General features: G+C 41.9%; 1 protein-coding gene across 3 annotated transcripts in view; it reads right to left on the minus strand.

Moving 5' to 3' along the window:
* snx9b (sorting nexin 9b) overlaps positions 1-15,583 on the minus strand; it is a 307,428-nt gene that overhangs the window by 208,309 nt on the left and 83,536 nt on the right. For 2 of the 3 annotated variants that reach the window (XM_068044777.1, XM_068044776.1), the window contains exons 4-6: positions 14,839-15,003; positions 12,042-12,246; positions 1,480-1,627 (exon numbers count right to left, since the gene is read on the minus strand). In XM_068044777.1, the coding sequence (XP_067900878.1) occupies positions 1,480-1,627; positions 12,042-12,246; positions 14,839-15,003 (518 nt within the window). The remainder of the gene's footprint in view (positions 1-1,479; positions 1,628-12,041; positions 12,247-14,838; positions 15,004-15,583) is intronic. The other variant, XM_068044778.1, reaches the window with a different exon arrangement.

The raw sequence follows: 15,583 nt of genomic DNA on the forward strand, positions 1-15,583 counted from the left end.
GTGAGGGGCCTGGATAGAGTGGATATGAAGGGCCTATTTACCTTAGCAGAGAGGTCAGTGACTCGGGCGGGGGAGGGAAACAGATTTAAAGTGATTGGTTGTAAGATTGGGGGGTGGAAAATGAGGGAAAAAAAAAACTTTCACCCAGAGGGTAGTGGAGGTCTGGAACTCATTGCCTGAAAAGGGTAGTAGAGGCAGAAACCCTCAGTTGGATATGCACCTCAAGTGCTGTAACCTGCAGGGTTACAGACCAAATGCTGGAAAGTGGGATTAGACTGGGTGGCTCGCTTTTCCACCAGCATAGACACGATGGCAAACTAGCCTCTTTCTGTGCCATAAACTTTCCATGAATGACATCAGAGAGTGTATTATATAATTAGCTAGATTTTCATATGCACGTACAATTAGCATAATTCCTTAACAACAAATTTACAATGAAAAAGGCTAATGGAATTTTGGCCCTTGTCTCAAGGCAACTCGATTACAAATGGGAGGAATATCCTTCAGTTATTTAGAGTTTTAGTCAGACCCCATCTGGAGTACTGCATTCAGTTTTGGGCATCGTACCTCAGGATGGATAGATTAGCCTGTGAGTAAGTACAGCATGGATTTACCAAAATGATACTGGGGCTTAGACAAACTTGACTTGTATTCCCTTCAGTACAGAAGATTAAGGGGTGATCTAATTAAGGTGTATAAAATGATTAAAGGATGATCGTTTATTTTTATCTATCCTATTTCCTCTGGTGGAGGAGTCCAGAACAGTGGTGGGATTGGGGGTAACCTTAAAATGAGAGCTTGGTTGCTCAGGCCCGCTATGTTTTTCAAGCCAAGGATAATAGAAGTCTGGATCTCTCATTCCCAAAAAGCTGACCAGGCTAGCTCAATTGAAAATTTCAAATCTGAGACAGATAGATTTTTGTTGTTGGGCAAGGTTGTTAAGGGATTTGGGACCGAGGCAGATAAAAAAAAAAGAGTTGATACAGATCACCCAGAACTAATTGAATGACAAAGCAGGCGCAAAGGGTTGAATGGCTTACTCCTATTCCTATGTCCCTACACTGTTGTAAATTCAGAATATCTTGCCATCACAAAACACAATATTTTTATGAAGAAAATGATCTAAATTTATGTTTTCTTACAATATACCATGTTTTATAGGGTAAAATACCTTCGGAACAAAAAAAAGTGACACTGCCTGTGTTTTCCCTATTAAGTAGCCACTAATATGATTTTGAAAGCTGCAATTTTATCTGAAATTCCATTGGTAGGTTGATTTTTTTTTTAAGATAATGAATATTAGTCTCTTAATCATTATCCAACATCTACACATAAGCACCAACAAAACCTTAAACTTTTTAATATTAAGCATGTGTTTTGCCGCATTGTACTTGAAACTATTCATTTTATGAAGGAAATTTATTTTTCTCTGACTTTGCAACAAGAACATGAAACATATCTGCTACTTATTTCCATTACCTATTGAGTGACATTTTCACCGAACTGTTGCGAGGAGCTCCACGTGCTATACCAGTCTCTGTTGACTCAGATTCTGCGCGAGGAATAATATTTGGAGATGGTTTGGACTCATCCCAATCATCGTCCCATTCATCATCATCTGCAGCACCTACAGAATAGCAAATCTAATATGATAGTGAAGAAACAAGGAGTTATATACCCAGAGCTTCCCTACAAATGCAATTTTACACACAGCATCAATTTTAAGAATATGGAAATTGTGCACAACCCTGCTTAAGAGTGTTAAAATAGCTCAAAACAGCATACAGGCTGTCAGACAGAAGTGATTAGGTTTTTCCTGCATAGTTCTTGGGTTTATAAATCGAGAACTCAAAAACTACTGAAATTACAAACAAATGCAACTTCAAATATTACATATGAAGCAGAGAAGCATAAAAAAAAATCATATAGCGCTACTTCAGATTTTCAAAGGTTTGGACTTAAAAATTTTATTAGTTAAGATTTCGTCAATCTCTGATTGATCCTATTCAATACCTTTTAAATCTGAAAAAATTATGACTGAATCCAAATCTGCATTAACTGCCAAAAAATAAAAATACATTACAGATTGCTTAAAGCCAGACAATACTAAGAGCGGTGTTCAAATTTTAGCAACAAAAAGTGAGAACAAAAAGCCTCCAATGGTTGTAATTGTAGCAGAGAGGATTCAGATTAAAAACTTGACAAAGAAATCAAAATAATTGCAGTCTCCTCGTTCTACACTCTGAATGTCCTAAAACCTTTAGGACAACACACAAGTACCTTTTGATTTATTGGCAATGCTCAACTCAGACTGAAAAGCTTTCTACTCTCCAGGAGTTAAATTGGATAACTCCCGAAAATAGGCACAGGGGTCTAGTTTAGTTTAGAGATACAGCACTGAAACAGGCCCTTCGGCCCACCGAGTCTGTGCCGACCATCAACCACCCACTTATACTAATCCTACACTAATCCCATATCCCTACCACATCCCCACCTGTCCCTATATTTCCCTACCACCTACCTATACTAGGGGCAATTTATAATGGCCAATTAACCTATCAACCTGCAAGTCTTTGGCATGTGGGAGGAAACCGGAGCACCCGGAGGAAACCCACGCAGACACAGGGAGAACTTGCAAACTCCACACAGGCAGTACCCAGAATTGAACCTGGGTCGCTGGAGCTGTGAGGCTGCAGTGCTAACCACTGCGCCACTGTGCCGTCATGATGCATTATTAATTTATGCCCATTGATAACAAATGCAGGCAACTGCCAACTTTCTGCTGCCTGCACATGATAATTTTGGTGTACAGCCAGCACTCACCATGCAGTTCATTGGCTGCATGCATCAGCAGGGGGCCAACAGCACAAATGCCTAGCACTACTTAAAATGAGCCTGCATCTCTTGAAGATGAGGTACATTGTGACTACTGGAGATACTGAGATCATTGGGCAGAGAGTGTGCTGTGCAACAACTGTGATGGAGTCTGCATGTGCAGACTGCTAGAACAGTTGACCTGTTGAAATGTACTGCTAAGTGCACTGACCTCTGAGTCAAAGCTTGCATCTTTTCCTGAGGCAGTCCTTTACTGGAAAATGAAACCCAAAACTTCATAGTTCTAGGGAAATCAGAACTGGATGGAACCAGTTAAAACAAACAGTCATATGATCAGAGATGTTACCAGAAACATGTGATTGGAGCTCAGGTTTCAGTTTTACATGATTACAGACTGCAGTGTTGAAGCAAGAAGTGGTTGCTTTTTTAAAAAAAAAGACAAGCTGCTGTGATTGGAACCGGTTTTCTGGGAGCTGGCCCTTGGCAAATACAAGTTGCTACAGTTGTTTTCGGTGCCTTAAAAGAGTTATTAATGGAACCACACCATCAAGACTGTCGTGAGCAGGGTCGAGGATGTTCGAGGGCAACAAGGCCAAAACTTTGAAGGGAAGACTGCAACGCTTGCTATCGACGAGAAGGGATCATGTCTTGTGTCTGCATCTTGGAAGATGGGATTTGGAGATCTACCTGAAAAGTTCAGAAATCTAAAAGGACTTTGTGGTCATAACTGGCGTTATCTTTGCTGAAAGGACAGAAGATCAGTGAGATCTATCTTTGTTGCATCTGATAAAGATTACATGTTAATACATATATATTGACCGTGATTTAACTGTTAGTTCATTGTTAATTTATGTTAGTTTTGTTTGAGTGTTCAAGTGAAATTTATAAAAGTGAAATCTTGTTTTTTTTTCTAAATTGAGATTGCTCGGTGGCCTGGATTCTTTTGGTTTGTGAACTCCATGGGGATCATAACAGCGACTATCCATGGGAAATGTTGCACTGGAGGTTTTGATTGAAGAAGAAGCGGAAAGAAGGAGTGATGTCCTGTACCCTCAAAAGAGCCGGAGGCCCTCCAGACATGTGCTCAGAAAGCAGTGGCAAGTGATAGAGGAAGAAGGCAGTGTCCAGGAGCACATCTGCAAGAGCTTGGATGCAGTGCCAGAAGTAGTTTAATGGTCTCATACAAGTGATCAAGGTCAGTGAATGCATCTTCAAATGCCATATCCTACCAACTGTACCACTAGCCTCACCCACTGCTCAATTCATCACAACCCTGATCAGGACTCATACGCTTCATCTCATCCTCACATACATAACAATCCTGCAAGCCTCAAACCCATATCTCACAGCTCACACACACTGGCATCTATTCAACCATGATAGCCAAATCACCCAAATATACTGCTCTAAATGCAGTGACACTTCCCTCTCTCTTGCAGGCAAAGGTAGCGCATAACCAAAAGCAGCAGGAACTGATCAGAGGGGAAGAGGCACATCTGCATGATCCAATTCCCCCATGGAGGAGATAGTGCTGGCCATTTTGATAAGGGCCAATGAAATGGCCATTGCTGAGGCCATGCCAACAGTGGGACTGATATGATGATGATCCTCCTTCTCTCATCCCGCTTCTCCGTCACCCTACCATCTCTTCTGACCAAAAGTCTACCAATGGTATAAGCGTGCACTTCTTACATTCTCCTATGCCGTCACCACAACCCAACCCTTAAATAAAAGCAAAATACTGCAGATGCTGGAAATCTGAAATAAAAACAAGAAATGCTGGAACCACTCAGCAGGTCTGGCAGCATCTGTGAAAAGAGAAGCAGAGTTAACGTTTCGGGTCAGTGACCCTGCTCCTGCCCCACTGAACTTATTTCTTAAAATGAAGAAGGGTCACTGACCCGAAACGTTAACTCTGCTTCTCTTTTCACAGATGCTGCCAGACTTGCTGAGTGGTTCCAGCATTTCTTGTTTTTATTACAACCCAACCCTTGTTCTTTTTTCCTTTCAGATACCAAAGAATTGCAACTTGTGCAGGCAGTGGAGGAAGAGCAAGAGGACAGTGAAGATGAAGACATACAGTTACACGATTACACAGCCACAGTGCACAATTTAGAGGATAACAGAGGTGGGATCTGCATGTGGCGAAGCACTGAGCACAAATGTGCTGCAGCCAGGGCAAAGGACAGCTCGCCAGAAGTTGCACACTTGTTCTGCTGCAGAGGACACAGTTGATGACTTTGATGGATAAGACTACAGAAGGCAGCTAATGGGCATACGCATTCAAATACTTGGTACACTGGACAGCTTACCAGACAGCCTGCAATTCAATGTCAAGGAGCATGGAAAGGTCTGATACCAACTTGGCACAAGGCTTTACACAAAACTTGGAGCCCATCCTTTTCAACACCGAACAGGTGGCTACCTCCAGCAGCACACCTGTGGAATCAATCACGATGCAGTGTCTGATGATCGATGTCTCAGCTTCTATTGTATCACAGGCAGCATCCACCCAATGACTTAGTGCGGAGACTGGTGTCATGCTTGCTGCCACAGAAACTCAGACTGCTGCCATCATAGTTCTGGAAACCACTGTTCAAAGGGGCTTCCAGGGCATCACAATGCTCCAGCAATCTGTTCTACAGAGTACTAGGATTGCTGAAGCACCACCCCAGAAGTGGCAATGGTTCCATGAAGTATGAACCTGCTGTCCCCTCTCTCAGAATGCCAACATTCCTGATCCCAACCCTGCCAGTACTCCAGTTGTTGGCCATCAGCCAGCCATCCAAAACTGCTGCCATCTATTCCCAGATAGTGTGGTTTGAAGCCTGTCGTTCTACGCACAGAGTTGCTGGAGGTCACCATCCAGGGGCTTCTGCAGTCTCCTCCGCAGCCTTCCACCAGCCATGAAATAGCCACTGGAGAAGCAGTTCGTAGGAGCAGTAGGACAGGCAAATGCACATGGAATAGGCACTAAGGAAATGCACAAAGTTGATTAGTTTATTTTTGTATGCATTATTGCATGATTTATTGTATAAATTTGGATTGGAATGTGTATTGGCTTTCATTTTTACATTTGTGGACAACAGCATGTTGTTTTAGTCAGTGACAGAGGTAAAGTAAGGAACGTGGAACTTAGCGAATAGGGACTAGACACTGAGGTGACTGGTATCGTTTATTAAGCGATTCTAGGCAGAAAGGGTTTGTCTAGGTTGCAGCTGCCCCCTCACCCTCTTCCTCCTGAGCCTCTTCCCCAGCTTCTTCCCTCTTGATGGCAAGGTTATGCAACATACAGCATACTATGACAAATCTTGAAACCAACTCAGCGCAGTACTGTTAGACACCTCCAGAGTGGTCCAGACAGTGGAACTGTTGCTTCAGAATGCTATGGTCAGCTCTATAAAAGATTTCTTGCAGCAGCTTGGCTTTCGTTGTATGCCTGCCATGCAAGTGTGCATGTGGAGTCATGAACTATGGTAGTCAGTGGGTAACCTTTAATCGCCTAGCTTTGGTTTTCTGTGGTGGTTGAAATGGAGCACAGCTGCAGAATGAACACATCATGATTGCTGCCAGGATATTGAAACACTGACCTGCACATCACATTGCTTGCGTCACACATCAGCTGCAATCTGAAGGAGAGTTCAAGTACATGACAGAGTGGACCTGAGGGGATGCAAAGCAATATGCATGCAGTCAATGGCAGCCAGCACCATGGGGAAGCCTGCAATCCTTGCAAACTACCTTGCTCGCCCCAACTGCTTGTTTCTGGAGAGAGGGAAAAGGTTGAAGTTGTCTCTCTTTGCATAGAGAGCCTCAGTGACCTTCCTTAGCAGCAGTCTATTGCAAACGAACGGATGTTGCTTATATCACCAGCAGCAGCTCGGTAGGAGCCAGACACAAAGAGCCACGGTCAACATAACAGCCACAAACAATGCAGTCCTTGCCCTGCTCAGAAGCTGGGGCTGTGGCTGCGCCATGTGACAAATTTCAGTGATGACCACACCAGTGAAATGAAGTCTCAATCATTGGTCATTGCTGAAGTTCACGTATGAGAATTACTCCCCAAACATCATATCTGGATATGGCCTACTGCTGAGGGTCTTTCCACCCTCCTTCTCCCTCTTGTAGTAGCTGTGCTGTTCTGCATGGCCTCTGTTAATTCTCCTATGCATGATCAATACCAAAAGGAAGGCTGACTAGTCCATCCATGGGAGCAACTTGTCTGAGCAGAAACTTTTAAATCAGAAAAAAAAAGAGTACTTCAGCATCTACCACACAACTCCCTGTAGACTATTGAAGCTTTAATCAAAGTACCCAAAATGCATAGAATTGCAGCAACAGCCACAAGAAATAAACCAGCAACTAACCTAGAGGTAGGTCATGATCCATTTAAATAGCATTGGAGAGGGTCCGGCATGTCGTTTAATGCAGTGCTCAGCTGTGAAAAGTTGAGAGGGCTTGCCTGGAGTGTGGAGCTCCAAAATGGCAGCACTGGCGTCAAATCAATTAGTGTTGCACTTTGATTGACAGTGATCTGCATGCTGCCGACAGATATGCATCCGGCGTATTTCCCATTAGAAATGTGTGTGCATGCTGCAGAACGCAAATCCACCCCTACTTCATGCAGCACTCAAAATTTGTACTCAAAGAAGGATTACACATGTTTAATCACCACTATCTAACATATCCCAAACATCAGAGCATAAAAAATAGGAGCAGCAATAGACCATATGGCCCCTCATTCAATATGATCATGACTGATGGTCTGCCTGAACGCCTCTTTTCTGCCGCCTCCCCATATCCCTCGATTCCCAGACAGATCAAAAATCTATCTATCCCCGCCTTGAATATTCTCAACAATGGAGCATCCCTTTGGTAGACAATTCCAAAGATTCACAACCTTTGAGCGAAGAAATTTCTCCTCATCAGTCCTAAATGATTGACCCCCTTATTCGGAGACTGTGCCTCCACTGTTCTAGATTCCCCAGCAAGGGGAAAAACATCTCAGTGTCTACCCTGTCAAGCCCCTTCAGAATCTTGTATGTTTTAATGAGATCACCCCTCTTTCTTCTGAACTCCAGAGAGTCTAGACCCAATTTACTCAGCCGCTCATCACAGAAGAACCCTCTCATCCTAGGAACCAATCCAGTGAACGTTCACCCTACAGCCTCCAATACAAGTATATCCTTCCTTAGATATGGAGACCAAAATTGCTTACAGTACTCAAAGCCCTATACAGTTGTAGCAAGACTTCCGCGCTTTTGTATTCGAATCTCCTTGCAATCAAGGCCAACATGTCACTTGCCTTCCTAAACGCTTGCTGTGCCTGCATGCTAACTTTCTGTGTTCCTGGTACAAGTACACCCATGTCTCTCTCAGTATCAATATTTAGACGTTTCACACCTTTCAAAAAATATTCTGCTTTTCTATTCTTACTACCAAAGTGAATCTCACACTTCCTCACATCATATTCCATCTGCCACCTTGTTGCCCACTCACTTAACCTGTCTATATCTCTGCAGCTTGTGTCCTCCTCACAGCTTACATTCCCAACTCGCTTTGTACTGTCAGCAAACTTAGACACATTACAATCTACATTAATGACTTAGATGAAGAGACCAAGAGTAAATAGCTGAGGCCCCAGTACTGATCCTTGTGGCACTCCACTTAGCTACAGCCTGCCAACTTGAAAATGCCCCATTTATCCCTACTCTCTGCTTCCCGTCCCTTAACCAATCCTCCATTCATGTTAATATATTACCCCAACTCCATGAGCCCTTATCTTGAGTATTAACCTTTTATGTGGCACCTTTTGGAAACCCAAGCATACTACATCTACTGGCTCCACTTTATCTACCCTACTAGTTCTCTCTTTGGCCTCCTTGTCTCGACAGACAATGGGTAGGCACCTGGAGGTGGTCAGAGCTTTGTGAAGCAGCACCTGGAGCGGCTATTAGGGCCAATTCTAGAGTGACAGACTCTTCCACAGGCGCTGCAGATAAAATTGGTCGTTGGGGCTGTTACACAGTTGGCTCCCTCCTTGCGCTTCTATCTTTTTTCCTGCCAACAGCTATGTCTCTTCAACTCGTTCCCGACTAATTACATCCTCAAAACGAACTTTAATAAATTTTTCAAACACAATTTTACTTTCGTAAAACTATGTTGAATCTGTCTGATCATACTATGATTTTCTAAGTGCATTGTTAAGACTTCCTAAATAGATTCCAGCATTTTCCTGATGACTGATGTCAAGCTAACTGGCCCATCATTTATGGTTTTCTCTCTCCCTCCTTTCTTGCACAGCGGCGTTACATTTGCTAACTTCCAATCTACTGGGACCATTCTAGCACCAAGAGAATTTTTGAAAATCATAGTCAGTGCATCCGCAATCTCACAGCTGCCTCTTTTAGAACTCTAGGACATAAGCAATCAGGTCCTTGGGTTTTGTCAGTTTTTAGTCCCTTAAGTTTCTCTAATATTTTTTCTCTGCTGATATTAATTATTTTATGTTCCTCACTCTTATTTGCTCCTTGGTTATCATCTATTTCTGGTTAACTATTTTGTGTCTACCATGAAGACAGACAAAATACTTGTTCAACATCTCTGCCACTTCCTGATTTCAGATGATAATTTCTCCCAACCCTGCCTCTAAGGGACCAAAGTTTACTTTAGCTATTGTCCTTTTTATATACTTGTAAAAGCTCTTACAATCCATTTTATATTCCTGGACAGTTTACAGAGTCATTGCACTACACGAATATTTTAATTAAAAATCAGGTAAGGTTGCTAAAACATGCAAGTTTAGATTGCAAAAGACATATTAAGTGATATGTAACAAAAGCATGCATGATCAAAGCAGAAATTCAAAAACAGCGGGCTGGATTTTGTAGTCACTTTGCCGGGAAAGCAAAATGTCCACCATGCTGCACATGACCCTCGCGGCCGCACTACTGCGATTACGCGGTGGGCAGCCACTTACCATAATGACGATGGCTGTTCCCCCAATCACGTGGCTGGGCTGCATTTGTGGTGCCGTTTACAGCATCTCCTGATACTGGATTGCAGAGTTCAACCATTTCCTCCCTTCCACCCCCCCCTCACAGAACCCACTTGCAGAGATATCCCTTCCAAACCCCGCCTAACAGTACCCACTTGTAGAGCTCCCCCTTCCACCCCCAAAAAATATACACTTGCAGAGATCCTTCCCCCCCACCCCCTTCCCTCAACGATATACACTTGCAGAGTTCCCTCCCTTCAACAATATGCACTTACAGAGCTCCAACCTGCCCTCACTTTGGGGATTAACCTTAGTGGCAGTGGTTAATGTTGCAACGAATTCTGCAAGACAGCAAGGTAAAACTTACCCGATTGTTCTGATGTGGGTTCTGATGTGGGTTCTGATGAAAGGTCTAACCTGAAATGTTAACTCGGCTTCTCTGTCCACAGATGCTGCCTGACCTGCTGAGTATTTCCAGCACTTTTTTTTTATTTCAAAAAACAGACCTTCCTTTGCAGGCACTGAGGACTCTTGCCTCGGTGGCATCACCTTTTCAAGGATGGGAAAGTGAAGGCACATGATTGTCGCACGTCAAGCAGAAGATTGCGAACCGCTGGTAGGATCACGGCAAATTGCATTCTAATTTATGCATAAAGGTAATAACATATTTAAAGTACGGTGTCATCGCAGAGCGGCAGAGGTGCCGCCACGGAACTTCACCACCTCCGGAGAAATCGGAATCCGGAAATACAGCGTTGGGTTCCACGGCGGGCGAATCTGCTCAGATTCGCCGCCCCTCAGGCTGAATCCAGCGCAGTACTTCACCAATACTTTGCTAGTGACTGAAGATTATTTTTTCATGTGAATGCCCAAGGGAAATAACAGATCTACAATTTAAAAATGCTTAAGTAACAAGCCATTTGGAGTTACAAATTCATCATGCCCTGTGATTATTTGCCTAAAAACACAGTCACACAGTCATAACTAAAACAATACTTGAAAATATTTGATTTTATATTTTGGATTAAAAAAAACAATTGTGAACTTACTAAAATCCCTGATATTCAATGAGGCAATTAGAACCAAGAAACACAAAAGAAAAAGGCTTAGATAGGAACTGATGATCCTGTAAAGCAAGAGAACAGACAAAACATATTGCTGTGTACTCAAGTCTCGGCTTGACTGTAGCGCTGGACAGTGTACAAAAGGTGCACAGAACTGACAGGAAACAGACCAGTTCAGTTTACTACAGTTCAATTCTCTATTTTTCAGAGGAATATTGCTAAAGTACATGTGGACATGCTGGATTAAAACATGTTCAAAGTAAGCCAGTTAGATGACAGTGAAGCCAGTTTACTTAGCACTGCCCTTTCATGCGGTGAGTGGAGAGCATGACAGACTGAGTACTTGTCTACCTGCATGGTGTATTAAGCTTCTATTATAATGCAACAGCTAAACATGTTTAATGTTAACAATTCAGTACTTTTGTTCAAAGCTCTCATTGTTATTAAACAGCCGTCATTCTAGCTACATAAGCAACATATCACTGGACATCAAATGAAGCAGAATTTTATTAGTACATTTGTAGTCATTGTTTTGTTTAGCTTAGTTTAGAGATACAGCACTGAAACAGGCCCTTCGGCCCAGAGAGTCTGTGCCGACCATCAACCACCCATTTATACTAATCCTACACTAATCCCATATTCCTACCACATCCCCACCTGTCCCTATATTTCCCTACCACCTACCTATACTAGGGACAATTTTATAATGGCCAATTTACCTACCAACCTGCAAGTCTTTTGGCTTGTGGGAGGAAACCAGAGCACCCGGAGAAAACCCACGCAGACACAGGGAGAACTTGCAAACTCCACACAGGCAGTACCCAGAATTGAACCCAGGTCGCTGGAGCTGTGAGGCTGCGGTGCTAACCACTGCGCCACTGTGATTGACAGAAATATGAAACTGCAACATACACTTACACCCTTCATTCATTTATTCATTCCCCCCACCACCTTTCAGATCACTATTTTCAGAAAATGCCTGTAGGCAATTCATCTATTAAAGCTATTGTAAGTCTCAAGCACAAACATAAAATAATGATATAGCGACGCATAGAACAATGTAGCAGCAAGTCCTCAGAAATCTGACTTAACAACATGCATGTCTGAACTTTAGAGAACTGTACTGTAAGTTTACTGCCACTGACCTGGGCCCTGGTAGGCCTGTGGATGACCATAGCCTCTCATGTCCCAATTGTCTGCTGTGCTATTTTTCTGAGCATTTGAACTTTCTGTGTTTGTCGGCCAGTTTACTGCATTCCAGGCATTTCCATTGTTACCTGTGTTATTAGTGCTCCAGTTACCAGCTGAACTAGTATTCCAGTTGAACCAGGGATCATCTGTGTTGTTTGTCTGTTAAATTAATACAAATCACACAAAAATTACTGAATTTAAAAAATATAATTAATTAGTCAAATATAACTATTGGCCCAGATGTAGCAGTAATAAGATGGCCGAGATCATGATCTCTCACGTTATGGTGTAAAATAGGACAGCAGCTTCTGGCATCTACATGTGCGGTAAAACAACAAGTTGCAGTCCTATTTTCCATGCTCCTCCACAAGAACCATGCCTGTAGGCTTGGCATTAAAATACATCTAAAGGCGTCAACTTACAGTAGAGTCATGGAGTCAGTCATTATGGCACAGAAGGAGACCATTTGGCCCTTCAAGTCCATGCCAGCTCTCTATAGAGCAATCCATTCAGTCCTTGAACCATTAGCTAATGGGAACAGCTTTCCTTTGTCTATTTCATCTAAACCTTCATAATTTTGTACACCATCAAAATCTCCCTCAATATCCTTTGATCCAAGAAGAACAAGCCCAGCTTCTCCAGCCTAACCTTGTAACTAAAATCCTTCATCCCTGGAAACATTCCGGTATACCTCCTCTTTACCCTCACATCCTTCCTAAAATGTGGAGGCCAGAACTGGGCCCTATATTCTAGGTGTGGCCTAATCAGAGTTTTATACAAGTTCAGTATAACTTCTGTTTTTGTACTCTATGTCTTTCTTTTTAATGCCCAAGATCCCATACGCTTTGCTAACTACTCTCTCAATATTTCCTGCCACCTTCAAAGATCTATGCACATAGATCCAGATCTGTCCCTGTACACTCTTTAGAACCGTGCCATTTAGTCTATATTGCTTCTCCCTATCACTTCTGCCAAAATGCAAAACATCACACTTCTCGGTTTTAAATTCCACCTGCCACTTGTCTACCCATTCTGCTAGCCTATCTATTGTTCTGTTGCAGTCAATTGGTATCACCCTCCGTATTTACTATCCTCCAGTCTGAAAAACAACAATTTACCACAACTCGCTGTTTTCTGTCCTTAAGCCAATTTTTTTTTTTAATCCAACCTGACACTGACCCTCTTATTCCATGAGCCTCAATTTTGTTAACCAGCCTTTTGTGAGACTTTGTCAAACGCTTTCTTAAAATCCATTCAGACAACATCCATTGAATTCCCTTCATCAACCTTCTCTGTTACTTCATCAAAAAATTCAATTAATTAAGCACAATCTGCCTTTTTACAAATCCATGCTAACTCTCCTTAATTAACTCAAACCTCTCCAAGTGCCTGTTAATTCTTTACTGATTATTGTTTCTAAAACTTACCCCCCACTAATGTTAAACTGACTGGCCTGTGGTTACTGGGAATATCCTTACACCCTTAATGTTGAATAACCTACCAGAACCTATCATCACACATGAAGAATGGCCACTTCAAAGTACAAAAAGGTGACCAATATCACATCAGTGACTGCCTTCAAGAGAAAAAATTGGAGGGAAAAAAAAAAGCAGATGAAGCCTACCATTTTCTGCAACCCAAGGGTACCCGACATCCAGTAATAAAAGTGCAATGTGGATACAAGCAAACTGTGAATTCTTTGAAATAGTCTTTGCAATGTGAATACTACAATGCAGATATTTCAATGTAAAACCTCAGTGATAAATTCCTTTGGCCACCATAAGAGTCAAGAAATACACAAGAAATTGCCAAGCAAGAATTTATGATAAAGATAAAACAGGATGGATATGCATTAGAAAAAAAGAAAATTTGGGAATATTGATCTGAAAATTTATACCACACTTTCAAGTGCAGTAGCATTAGTTTTTGTTTCCTTAGGAGAGGGAAGAGAGACTAAAACTATAACATTCAATTAACATTTCAAGTCACATTTAAGAAAGATTAAAAGATTCAGATTGTTAGGATTTCTTTAAAAAATTAAAGACTCTTGTGTCTATTAAAACTGTTCCTGTCGAGGGATAGCAATCACCAGACTACTCCCGCCCCATCTAATGATAGTCAGCACCATACCTCATGACACTTCCCCTGTCTAGGAATAGTGACCGCCATGGCACATGAAACTGTCCTCATCGAGGGATAGTGAGCACCATAAAACATGACACTGTCCCCTGTCTAGGTATAGCAATCACTATGCCATGTGTTTCAGCTATAAGCAGGTCTTTGGACTCTGTTGTATAAAGCATTTTTGAGGTTGCAATGCTGTAATTTTCAGATAATCCAGGTTATCTATATTAAAAAGGAGTGCAGCCAACAGGAACAGAATGAGGATTCTGCTCTTGGCTGCATTTTTGCATTGTAAAAAGTACCATAAGAAAACAGCTAGTGTTCCTAATTTGTGCATAAAAGCAGCCAATCATCAGATTTTTGATTACTATACCCATTCAGTCTGGAGTTCTTTTACCGAAGTACGTAAAGTCACTGCAGAAGTCTATTTCTACACTCATCAAATGCTAGGTCTCTATTTATGCTGTAACACAGGACTGACCAAAAAATGAGAATTATATTCAGAACAGCTTCCTTACAAAATCCCTTTCTGTTAATTCATCAACCTATTTCAGAGTAAACCACACAGAGAGTTTTAACCTTTTGAAGTTAGCATTGGCATGCTATGCAATGACGGATGTGCAGTACCTGACTGTTACTGTTTGAGGCGAATGAACTTCTGAACGTTGGACTAGCACTACAGCCAGCTTGAGTTGATGAGAAGGGATCAAAGGCAGCAAAGTTAGTTGCCATGCTCTGTGCTTTTCCATCAGTTCCCAAGGGTATAGTGTTACCTCCACTTTCTGAAATCATCTGAGAAATAAAAGTAAACAGTTTTGTTTTTAAACTCCAGAAACATGGGTTAAAATGCCATTCAAAACAAAGCAAATGACCTTAAGTAGGTTTGGCCCTTTATTGTTCTCTATCTTTGTAATATTTCAAATAACTGTTGTTTGCAAACCCTAACTACACCAACTCATGTCAATAGCGTCATGCATACTTTACAGCAAGGATAGGCTTTGACAAGTTGGGTAAACTTTTTTTTTTAAATTTAAGCGAATGACATTTTAAACAAGTATTTCCTCCAGTTTCCCTTGCTTGGGGTTTCCTGCCGCATAAGCCACCCAAGTTGGCACTAAATAGATAACTTTCTCCTATCTCAAACTTGCATCCTCCTGTTCCTTGGCATGGCATGTTGGGGCTACAACACCCATCTTACATTAACTTTTTTTTTTCTTCGTTAAAATATTTTTTCATAGGATCAATAAATTGGCCAATGGGTGTGCTTGTATTTGCATCATATAGTCATCAGAGACAGCCATTCTTGACATGCATACTGTGAAATAAAGCCTCAACTTCATAACCATTTATGAATGCTGACAAAAACTGCACT

This window comes from Heterodontus francisci, chromosome 13 (genome assembly GCF_036365525.1).
Source record: "Heterodontus francisci isolate sHetFra1 chromosome 13, sHetFra1.hap1, whole genome shotgun sequence".
Classification (NCBI taxonomy): Eukaryota; Metazoa; Chordata; class Chondrichthyes; order Heterodontiformes; family Heterodontidae; genus Heterodontus; species Heterodontus francisci.